Source organism: Lolium rigidum, chromosome 1, assembly GCF_022539505.1.
Source record: "Lolium rigidum isolate FL_2022 chromosome 1, APGP_CSIRO_Lrig_0.1, whole genome shotgun sequence".
Taxonomy (NCBI): domain Eukaryota; kingdom Viridiplantae; phylum Streptophyta; class Magnoliopsida; order Poales; family Poaceae; genus Lolium; species Lolium rigidum.
In genome coordinates this window covers 13231950-13243865 of record NC_061508.1, presented here as the reverse complement: position 1 = coordinate 13243865, position 11916 = coordinate 13231950, and the positions used below count along the sequence as shown (strand labels likewise).

Genomic DNA, 11916 nt, shown 5'->3' with positions numbered 1-11916 from the left:
TTTTCTCTTGAAGATCCATTTATTCTCAACAGCCTTGCGGCTATCGGGTAGATCTACCAAAGTCCATACTTTGTTATCATACATGGATCCCATTTCGGATTTCATGGCTTCTTGCCATTTGTTGGAATCTGGGCTCATCATCGCTTCTTCATACGTTGCGGGGTCCTCATCATTGTTGTCCACAATCATGAGATTTAGACAAGGATCATACCAATCGGGAGTGGTACGTTCTCTTGTCGACCTGCGAGGTTCAGTAGCTACCTCGCTCGAAGTTTCATGATCATTATCATTAGCTTCCTCTGTTATCGGTGCGGGCGGCACAGGAACATCTTCCGGTATTGCGCTACTCTGATCAACAAGAGAAGGTTCAGTAACCTCGTCGAGTTCTACTTTTCTTCCAGTCACTTCTTTAGTGAGAAATTCTTTCTCAAGAAAGGTTCCGTTATTAGCAACAAATATTTTGCCTTCGGATCTGTGATAGAAAGTATACCCTATAGTTTCCTTAGGGTATCCTATGAAGACGCATTTCTCCGCTTTGGGTTCTAGCTTGTCCGGTTGTAACTTTTTTACATAGGCTTCGCAACCCCAAACTTTAAGGAACGACGACTTAGGTTTCTTATTAAACCATAATTCATACGGTGTCGTTGCAACGGATTTCGATGGTGCCCTATTTAAAGTGAATGCTGCTTGTCTCTAATGCATAACCCCAAAATGATAACGACAAATCGGTAAGAGACATCATAGAACGAACCATATCTAAGAGAGTTCGATTACGACGTTCGGACACACCATTGCGCTGTGGTGTTCCCGGCGGTGTCAAGCTGTGAAAGTATTCCGCATTTCTTTAAATGCATGCCAAACTCATAACTCGGATATTCGCCTCACGCGATCGGAACGCTGAAACTTGATCTTCTTGTTACGTTGATTTTCTACTTCACTTTGGAATTCCTTGAACTTCTGGAAAGTCTCGGATTTATGTTTCATGAAATAGATATACCCATATCTACTCAGATCATCTGTGAAGGTTAGAACATAACGATAACCACCACGCGAGGCTACACTCATTGGTCCGCACACATCTGTATGTATGATTTCCAATAAGTCTGTAGCTCGCTCCATAATACCAGAAAATGGAGTCTTAGTCATTTTTCCCATTAGACATGCTTCGCATCCGTCAAGTGATCGAAAGTCAAGTGACTCAAGTAGTCCATCTGCATGGAGTTTCTTCATGCGTTTCACTCCAATATGACCAAGACGACAGTGCCACATATAAGTAGAATTATCATTCAATTTAATTCGTTTAGCATCAATGTTATGAACATGTGTATCGCAACTATCGAGATTTAATAGAAATAAACCATTCTTCTCAGGTGCATGACCATAAAAGATATTATTCATAAAAATAGAACAACCATTATTCTCAGACTTGAATGAATAACCGTCTTGCATTAAACACGATCCAGATATAATGTTCATGCTCAACGCGAGCACCAAATAACAATTATTAAGGTCTAAAACTAATCCCGATGGTAGATGTAGAGGGAGCGTGCCGACAACGATCACATCGACCTTGGATCCATTTCCAACGCGCATCGTCACTTCATCCCTCGCTAGGCTTCGTTTATTCCGTAGTTCCTGTTTCGAGTTACAAATGTGAGCAACCGAACCGGTATCAAATACCCGGGCACTAGTACGAGAACCGAGTGAGATAAACATCTATAACATGTATATCAGATATACCTTTCTTCTTCTTGACAAGGCCGCTCTTCGGATCAGCCGGATACTTGGAGCAATTCCGCTTCCGGTGCCCCTTCCCATTGCGGTAATAGCGGTCGAGTATCGGGTTTAGGGTCACCCTTAGGCTTCTCGGGATGAGCGGCAGCTTTCTTGCCACCCTTCTTGAGGTCCTTCTTAGGTTTGCCCTGTTTCTTGAACTTGGTGGTCTTATTGACCATCAACACTTGGTGCTCTTTACGTATCTCAACCTCGGCGAGATTTCAGCATGGAGAAGAGTTCGGGTAACTCCTTGTTCATGTTCTGCATATTGTAGTTCATCACGAAGTTCTTGTAACTTGGTGGCGGTGATTGGAGAACACGATGAATACCCGAGCTGGTTAGGGATCACAATCCCCAAGTCACTGAGCTTCCTCGCATGTCCGGACATAGCGAACATGTGCTCACTAACGGAGCTGCCCTCTTCCATCATGCAGCCAAAGAACTGCTTCGAGGCCTCATAGCTTTCCACGGCCGCATGAGTTTCAAAGATAACTTTGAGCTCACGCATCATATCACAAGGGTCGTGGTGCTCAAAACGCTTTTGGAGCTCTGCCTCTAGGCTGCATAGGATGGCACACTGAACTTGAGAGTACACTTTAGCCCGAGCTTCGAAAACATTTTTTCTTCCTCGGATACTACAGGAGGTGGTGTAGGACCTAGCGGTGCATCAAGCACATATTGCGATTTCCGCCATTGAGGAAGATCCTCACATGACGGAACCAGTCGGTGAAGTTGCTACCATTGCTTTTAAGCTTTTCTTTCTCTAGGAACTGGTTAAAATTGATTGATGGGGACGCCATGATCTACAACAATTATTTGCAATAGTTTAGACTAGGTTTATGACAAATTGAGTTCAAATTTTAATTTAACAAAATTTAAAACTAGGTGAACTCCCACTCTAAACAATATCCCTCGCATTGTCTTAGTGATCACACGAACCAAATCCACCACACCAAGCCCGATCATCACGAACAAGATGTAATTTCAATGGCGAACACCCCAAGTGTTCATCATATCAATCATATAACTCATGCTCTACCTTTCGGTATCCCGTGTTCCGAGACCATGTCTGTACATGCTAGGCTCGTCAAGGCAACCTTAGTACCCGCGTGTACAAAGCTGGCTTGTACCCGTTGTATGCACATGTAGAATCTATCACACCCGATCATCACGAGATGCTTCGAAACGACAAGTCTTAGCAACGGTGCATACTAAGGATGAACACTTTATTATCTTGATATTTAGTGAGAGGGATCATCTTATAATGCTACCGTCGCGATCTAAGCAATATAAGATGCATAAAAAGGATTAACATCACATGCAATTCATATGTGATATGATATGGCCCTTTTGTCTTTGCGCCTTTGATCTTCATCTCCAAAGCACGGACATGATCCTCCATCATCAAAGAGCATGATCTCCATCATCGTCGGCGTAGCACCAAGGTCAATGGCGCCGTCTTCATGATTGTCCTCCATGTAGCGACTATTACAACTACTTTGAAATACTACTCAACATGAAATTTAAAGACAACCATAAGGCTCCTGCCGGTTGCCACAATACAATAATGATCATCTCATACATATACATCATCACATTATGGCCATATCACATCACCAAACCCTGCAAAAACAAGTTAGACGCCTCTAATTGGTTTGCATATTTTACGTGGTTTAGGGTTTTCGCATAAGATCCAATCTACCTACGAACATGAACCACAACGGTGATACTAATGTTGTCAATAGAAAGAGTAAATTGGATCTTCACTATAGTGGGAGAGACAGACACCCGCAAAGCCACTTATGCAATACAAGTTGCATGTCGAACGTGGGGCAAGTCTCATGAACGCGGTCATGTAAAGTTAGCCCGAGCCGCTTCATCCCACTATGCCGCAAGATGCAAAGTACACGAACTAAAGACAACAAAAGCATCAACGCCCACAAAACAATTGTGTTCTACTCGTGCAACCAATCTATGCATAGACACGGCTCTGATACCACTGATGGGATTCGTAGCATAGAAAACAAAAATTTTCCTACCGCAAGAACGAAAACCAAGCCAAGATCTAATCTAGTAGACGGTAGCAACGAGGAGATGATGAGACTAACCCTCGAAGATTCGCAAAGCTTAACGAGATTAGATCTCGGGGTGGATGTAGACGATCACTTGCCGCTTGCAAAAGCGCGTAGAAGATCTTGATCTTGACGGTGCCACAATCGGGCAGCACCTCCGTACTCGGTCACACGTTCGGTGTTGATTAAGACGACGTCCTTCTCCCCGTTCCAGCGGGCAGCGGAAGTAGTAGATCCTCCTCGGAATCCCGGCAGCACGACGGCGTGGTGACGGTGGTGGTGGAGATCTCCGGCAGGGCTTCGCCGCAAGCGCTGCGGGAGAAGAAGGAGGAGGGAATAGCTAGGGTTTGGGCGCAGGGTGGTGCTGCGACTTGGGGAGCTAGGGCTGCGACTTGTGGTGCCCTTGGGGTGCCCCTTGGCCTCTTTAAATAGGTGGCCAAGCCCCTTGGGTCGTCCAAAAACCTGCCCCCAAGTTTGACTGAGTTCCGATAGGTTTCCGGTTCCGAAAACATAGTCCTACTCGGACTCTTTTGCCAATTCCGAAATTTCATTAAGGAAAGACTCCTTTTCCCTTAAGGCAACGTGGTTGCACCTATTATGGAACCCTCCGGACTTCCTTAGACATCCCGGGTCGTCCCGGACACTTCCGGAACCTTCCATAATATTCCGGACTATTCCGGTCCTTCCAGAACCTTCTAGAAGCTCCGGTCAAAACACCGGACTTTTTCCGAACCCCAGAAAATGACTTCCCATATATGAATCTTATTCTTCGGACCATTCCGAACCTCCTCGTGATGTCTCGGATCCCATCCGAGACTCCGAACAACATTCGAGCTCCATTCCATATTCCATATCTACTTAAAACGACATCAAACCTTAAGTGTGTCACCCTACGGTTCGCGAACTATGCGAGACATGGTTGAGACTTCTCTCCGACCAATAACCAATAGCGGGATCTGGAGATCCATAATGGCTCCCACATATTCAACGATGACTTAGTGATCGAACGAACCATTTACATACTATACCGATTCCCTTTGTCTCACGATATATTACTTGTCCGAGGTTTGATCATCGGTATCACGATACCTTGTTCAACCTCGTCTCCTGACAAGTACTCTTTACTCGTACCGTGGTATGTGGTCTCTTATGAACCATTCATATGCTTGCAAGCTAATTAGACGACATTCCACCGAGAGGGCCCAGAGTATATCTATCCGTCATCGGGATGGACAAATCCCACTGTTGATCCATATGCCTCAAGCTTATACTTTCCGGATACCTAATCCCACCTTTATAACCACCCATTTGCGCAGTGGCGTTTGATGTAATCAAAGTACCCTTCCGGCATAACTGATTTATATGATCTCATGGTCGAAAGGACTTGGTAACTATGTATCGAAAGCTTATAGCAAATGAACTTAATGACGTGATCTTATGCTACGCTTAATTGGGTGTGTCCATTACATCATTCACATAATGATATAACCTTGTCATTAATAACATCCAATGTTCATGATCATGAAATGATGATCATCTATTAATCAACAAGCTAGTTATACAAGAGGCTTTACTAGGGACTTCTTGTTGTTTACATAACACACATGTATCAATGTTTCGGTCAATACAATTATAGCATGGTATATAAACATTTATCATAAACACAAAGATATATAATAACCAATTTATTATTGCCTCTTGGGCATATCTCCAACAGATTGCGTGTTCGTTTCAGATCTCAACCTTCGCACATAATTTTCACCGGTTTCAAAGGATTTCCTCTTCCTTGTTTGGAATACTAAACAATAGCCAATAATTTTTTCTATCTATTGCGATATCCTTGTAAACTATCCTTAATATACACGATGTGCAAGTATTGATGAATCTACGAAGAGAACCGCGTGTCAGTGCAGGGGCTGAAGTTGTCAAAAGTACATGGGGAAGCTGTGGTAGTACCAATAATTATACATGAGAGAGCAAGACACTTAACCTGAACTTCTCCATATGTTTCTAGTTCAATTTTTTCATATTGGTTTTGCAAGTGCCAAGTGCCAATACATATCTTTAGCGATGGGAAGCAAATTCTCCTGCCTAGTTGAGCTACTTTCTTATGTTTGAGATAATTGATCAAATAATTGTACCATATAGCCTTGTGAATATACTCTATACTCCAGCCTAGAGTAATTCAGATTACTGAGGCTTTATATTCATAATAATTAGTGTAATGGTTTTGGGTACTTCAGTTGCAGTTTGTGCTTTATTTTCACCAGAGTGTGATTCTTGATCTATGTACACATGCGCACACACTAGTTCCGGAAGTTAATTGACAAAATGGTGCAAGAGGATACATAAAGAATTCAGGTTGGGTGGAGGCTATTGATTGAACCTGTTTTTTTTTGTTAAACTTTAGAGGTTGGGCGGAGGATGCACGCAAGCGTCCAAGGCGGGAATGGGCGAAGGACGGACATGATGCACTGGATGTGGACGTGGTCATGGAAAAGGGAGGGAGAAAGCACAGGAAAAGAGGGCGAGCTCACCGCAGTCGATTGGCGGCGAACCGTCGCTCCTCTGCTCTATAACACGAGCAAGGCCTTGGGGGCAGCATCGACAAGTATAGCAGATGAGCTTCGGTGCTCTGACGGCTCCTTGCTCCCCGCTTCGGTATCCACTACCGTCGCGACCTTGCTTGAGCCCTCTGTCGACGAGCGGAGCGGCCGAGTGGCCCTATGAGCTCAACACGTGAGGAGCAAGACGACCCCCGCGGGAGTCCTCTGACGGTGAGCTGAGCAACAGAGGACTGCGGACGGCTGGCAGGGAGGTCTCCAGGCGAGGGAGACGGAGAAGAAGCGAAATTGAAATTTCAATTTAAAGCCCTAATTTGAAAGGTTTTGTAAGTGTGAGGTAGTTTTTTGTAAAATTGAAGTACTCCCAGTCCCTCCTTCTCACGAAACATGTGATACATCTAAATTTTGACAAATCTTACCCAAGTTTCACATGACGGTGAGAGGTAATGTACTGCATGAGGGGCTAACCGGCAAAAGACAGTTTCCAAGAGCCGCATCGAGCACACACCGGCTCCACAAAACCTCTCGCGCAGCTAGGGTTTCGGCGATCACCGGCGGCGATGGGCGCGGACGACCAGCCGTTCCCGGCGCGGAAGCGCGAGCGCGAGGAGGAGCCGGCCGACGGGGACGCGGCCGAGAAGCGCCCGCGCGCGGACGAATCGGAGGGCGCCTCGCTGCTGGGGCTCGCCAACTACACGGACGAGGAGGAGGAAGGCGGGGCCGCGAACACGGGGCACGCGAACGGCGCCCCCCGCGAGGAGGAAGTGGAGGATGGTGGGATTGAGGAAGAGGATGGGGTAGAGGAAGAGGACGAGGACGAGAGGAGGGCTCCGGAGAGGAGGCCGAGGCAGATCGAGCTGCGGCGGGACTGCCCTTACCTCGACACCGTGAATCGACAGGTATTGCATTTTTATGTCCGTCTCGGGGGGATTATTGGATTGGTCTGAACTCTGTACCTGGTGGATTTATTCACAGATCGAGGGTTGTCTGAGATTTACCAAATGTGCTTACATTAGTAGTTTATCTGTCCTTGATATCGTGTGACTTAGTCCAGCTGAAGAACATGTAGAAATGTAGAACTGCAAGTTAGGATTTAGGCATTTAATTTGTTGGTTCATTTACAATTGAATTCTAGCTGATTTGTTGTATGGTATAGCTCAATAGCAGCTGTGGCTCTTTTATTTCAAGCAGTAATGCGTCCTACTTTGGCACACTAAGTTTCTGTATTTGTTCAGTTTTTACCCCACTATGGTCACTGAGCACTGCCTAATTCAGTACAGCAAACCTCCGTGGCTATTTTCTCTGATTCCCTAGGAGTTCAGGTTTTACCATGAACTAAAAAAAATCCACGAGTCATTTGTAGGCTTACTTCAAAAGTACTTTGTTTCCTCTAAAATTGGCTAATTCCTTTGATTTCCTATGAGGCTAGGTTTAACCTTTGCCTTATAAAATCTTGGAGTAAATTTGTGGTAGAGTCTTTTGCTGAATATTGTTATATTTGGCCTACGCATTCCTAGCATATAACCCTGTCTTACACAGACCCATTTTTATAATTGAATCCCTAGCATTACATGATACTTTGTGCACATCATTAGTTATATTAAGTCATGTCCATGCTCTACTCTTTCCGCATATACTGTATTACTGTATGTTATATACTCTTTATGGTTGAGCAAGTCATTACACACTGTCATGACTGTTGATGCCTAATTATATTCTGTCCTGCTTTGTAGGTCCTTGACTTTGACTTTGAGAAGTTCTGCTCAATCTCCTTATCAAATTTGAATGTGTATGCATGCCTAGTTTGTGGAAAGTATTACCAAGGAAGAGGCTTGAAATCGCATGCGTATACCCACAGCCTTGAGGCAGGTCACCATGTGTTCATTAACCTTCAAACTGAGAAAGTTTACTGTCTCCCTGATGGGTACGAGATAAATGATCCGTCACTAGAAGATATTCGACATGTTCTCAATCCAAGGTGATTTCCCCTTGCTTCTGACGTTATATATTGTTGCCTTCATTGACTTCTGTAATCAGTTTTGCGTTTTATTGATTAGTATGGTTTGGCAGGTTCGCAAGAGAGCAGGTTCTGAATCTTGACAAGAACAAGCAGTGGTCAAGAGCTCTGGATGGCTCCAATTATCTACCTGGAATGGTATGCATCTATGAAACTCTCTAAAGGCTTGTTTTCTTTCCTGTGGGGTGCTGCGGATTCCTCTCAGTTTAGGGAATGCTTTTGTTCTATTGACTTATGTTTTCGAAGATATGAAATAAAAGCACTTCTGTGAACTTGATTAGCTTGGTCACGAGTGTTTTTTTTATTACGATCTGATTGTACATCACGTTATCTTGCAGTTGTGTTATATGAATACCACCATGTGACTTATGGACTGGCTTAGATTGCCTTTGTTCACTTGATTTTAGATGTAACCGCAAGCATTATTTGCTTTGTGATTTGAGAGCTGGTATTCATGCTTTTATCATCTGTTATTGATCGCCTTTCTAACTAATTTTGCAGGTTGGTCTTAACAACATTAAGGAGACTGACTTTGTGAATGTCACAATACAGTCATTAATGAGAATAACTCCTTTGAGAAATTTCTTTCTCATACCTGAAAATTATCAGCATAGCAAATCCCCACTGGTTCATCGGTTTGGAGAATTAACTCGCAAGGTTTGGCATGCTAGGAACTTCAAGGGCCAAGTTAGTCCACATGAGTTCCTTCAAGCAGTTATGAAGGCCAGTGAGAAGAGATTTCAGATTGGTGTACAATCTGATCCAGTTGAATTTATGTCATGGCTCTTGAACACACTGCACGCGAAACTGAGAAGTTCGAAGAAGAAAAATAGGAGCATCATCTATGATTGCTTTCAGGTTAGTTTCTTTAGTGTAACAGTGTGATTCATAGAACTTTCGGTAGCTTATCTGGTTACATTAGATTCTTGTTTTTGTCAGGGGGAACTTGAAGTTGTCAAGGAAATGCACAGGAAGCATATAGTGGGTGATGAGCAGAATGGTGATGCAGTCTCACAGGTTGAAACAAGTGACGGTATGGTCACTGAAACGTCTAGGGTCCCATTTTTGATGCTCGGTCTTGACCTGCCACCTCCACCCCTTTTCAAAGATGCCATGGAGAAAAATATTATTCCACAGGTTTGTTTCCCCGGTCATTTATGCTATTTACTGGAATTGCATGACATGTGTGTAGTTTTTATATGTAGGATGCACTAAACTAGTTATATAATGTGTATGATGAAAGTTTCTCTGGTTGTGATGTAAGAACCAACTGACTAATTCCCTGTCCATCTCTTAAACTTGATGTCTTGTTTTTGAAGTTCATGTCCACTTAACTTATATGCAAGACTACTTCCTTTTATATTCAAGTCTTGCTGCCTAGAGCTTCAAACTTTACCGGGTGGCAGGCCTATGTTCTACCTATGTTCTTATTTAGCATATGATTACATTTGCGGTGAGAGTAATGCAATTTAGTCTTCAATTCGATCTGCTTCTTTCTACCTTGTGATGTACTAGCAGTCATCAAGTTTTCCTTTGTCTCACCATTTTGTGATTTGCATGGAAGCCCGGTCTTTCGTGGAGTCTCTTTTGCATGTACCTATATGTTAATGGTTCTCGACTATTCACCGGATGGATAAATCAAACAACTGAGACAACTGCAGCAATTATCCACCTGATGTACCTATATGTTAATGACTCTTTGCCTAAACAGTGTGAATCAGGGTTCACACTCACTGAAGGAGTATATTTAACACACCACAAGAAATTTTGACATTGCTTCTTGCACCATTATTTTTAGTTATCTATATCTTTATAATTGGTTAACTCAAATTCTGAAGCTCACATGGTGTTCAGGTACCACTGTTTAATATACTGAAGAAGTTTGATGGCGAGGCAGTTACAGAGGTGGTGAGGCCATCTATTGCTCGGATGAGGTACCGAGTCATCCGGCTTCCAAAGTATATGATCCTTCACATGCGACGGTTCACCAAAAACAACTTCTTTGTGGAGAAAAACCCAACTCTTGGTAACTTTGTGTTTTCTTGATTGAATATGACTATCCAGAGCCGCCTGGTACCTCACCAACGCTAACAGGTTTCCGTGTTTTGTGTAACAGTTAACTTCCCTGTGAAGAACTTGGAACTGAAGGATTACATCCCACTACCTAAGCCAAAAGGGAATGAGAAGCTGCGTTCAAAGTACGATCTCATAGCCAACATCGTACACGACGGCAAGCCGGGCGAAGGATGCTACAGAGTGTTTGTGCAGCGGAAATCAGAAGAGGCATGGTATGTTTTCTTTATCTCATTCCTTGCAATGTATAGTTCCGACCCTCAGGTTTGAACCTTGTAAATCATTTGAGTATCATTTTATGTCAGGTACGAGATGCAGGATCTCCATGTCACCGAGACCCTCCCTCAGATGGTAGCTCTCTCGGAAGCCTACATGCAGATATACGAGCAGCACGAATGAAGTGACGGGAACGGTGAACGGTGGTCACCGTGTAGCCTTCCACGCCCACCTTTTTGCTTACCACAGATCTTATTATTACAAGCTAATTTATATGTCCGGAGCAAATTTTGAGGGCGCAAGTGTTGTATGTCCAATCTTAATTCCTCGAGAAGTAGACTGAGAAACTCCACTTGACTGTCAGGTCAGCGTCACAATGGAGCGATTCCAGGAGCTAGCAGTTGTAAAATGTGAAAATTGTACCTACTATTTTTCGCTTTTGAAAGGGCAGTCTGAAGAGCATTGTTTATTTTGTACTAGAAAAGCATTTTTGTTGTGAATCTTTATGTTGCTACCATCCAGGCTAGTGATAATGTAATGGTTCCGAAGTTTTTCAGCTGCACATTATGCAATGTATGGTCCTGATGGTTGCTACTCACCATCAGTTTCATTTATATTGTAGATATAGCAAGTTCTGCTCAAGTTGTATCATTGTTTGCCATATACTCCCTCTGTGCATCAATGTAAGAAGTTTTATGTACTTCTAAAATAAACTAGATACAAACCAAAGTGAGTGAATCTACACATAAAAGTAGACTAGATACAAACTAAAATGGATGAGCCAAATAAAATGCTCAACATCTTATATTTCCAAACAGAGGTAGTATATATGTACTACAACTATTAGATAGCCTGCCATTCCACTCCTCCCGGGTCGCACGCGTGGGTGACCCCGGAGGGAAAACCCTAGATCGAGCGGCCGCCTCCACGCCCCGGCAGCCCTGGCCGCTGGCGGTGGTGGCGGCGCCCGGCCGTCAAAGGGCGGCGGGCAGGTCTTGGCAAGCCCCGTTGGGCCTTCCTCGCGCGGGGCGGGACGACAAGCGGGTGGCGCCGGTGGAGGAGAACAGCGGCGGCGCGGCGAGGTGGAGCGGAGGGGCTGGTTGGATTGCTTGGCGGGGAGGCCTGCGTTTGGAGCGGGACCGTGGGCGGCGGCGCATCCAAGGAGTGGCGGCGCAGGCGGCGGCGCGGTTCCAGGGAG

The 11916-nt window shown here is 44.3% G+C and overlaps 1 protein-coding gene across 1 annotated transcript; it reads left to right on the top strand.

Moving 5' to 3' along the window:
• The first annotated feature begins 6944 nt into the window (after positions 1-6944).
• Positions 6945-11149, top strand: LOC124684942 (U4/U6.U5 tri-snRNP-associated protein 2-like). The gene is made up of 8 exons (XM_047219199.1): positions 6945-7311; positions 8146-8390; positions 8483-8567; positions 8931-9287; positions 9369-9566; positions 10284-10455; positions 10546-10717; positions 10808-11149. The coding sequence occupies exons 1-8, from the start codon at positions 6973-6975 to the stop codon at positions 10899-10901; spliced, it is 1662 nt and encodes a 553-aa protein (XP_047075155.1). The 5' UTR covers positions 6945-6972; the 3' UTR covers positions 10902-11149.
• Positions 11150-11916: the final 767 nt, after the last annotated feature.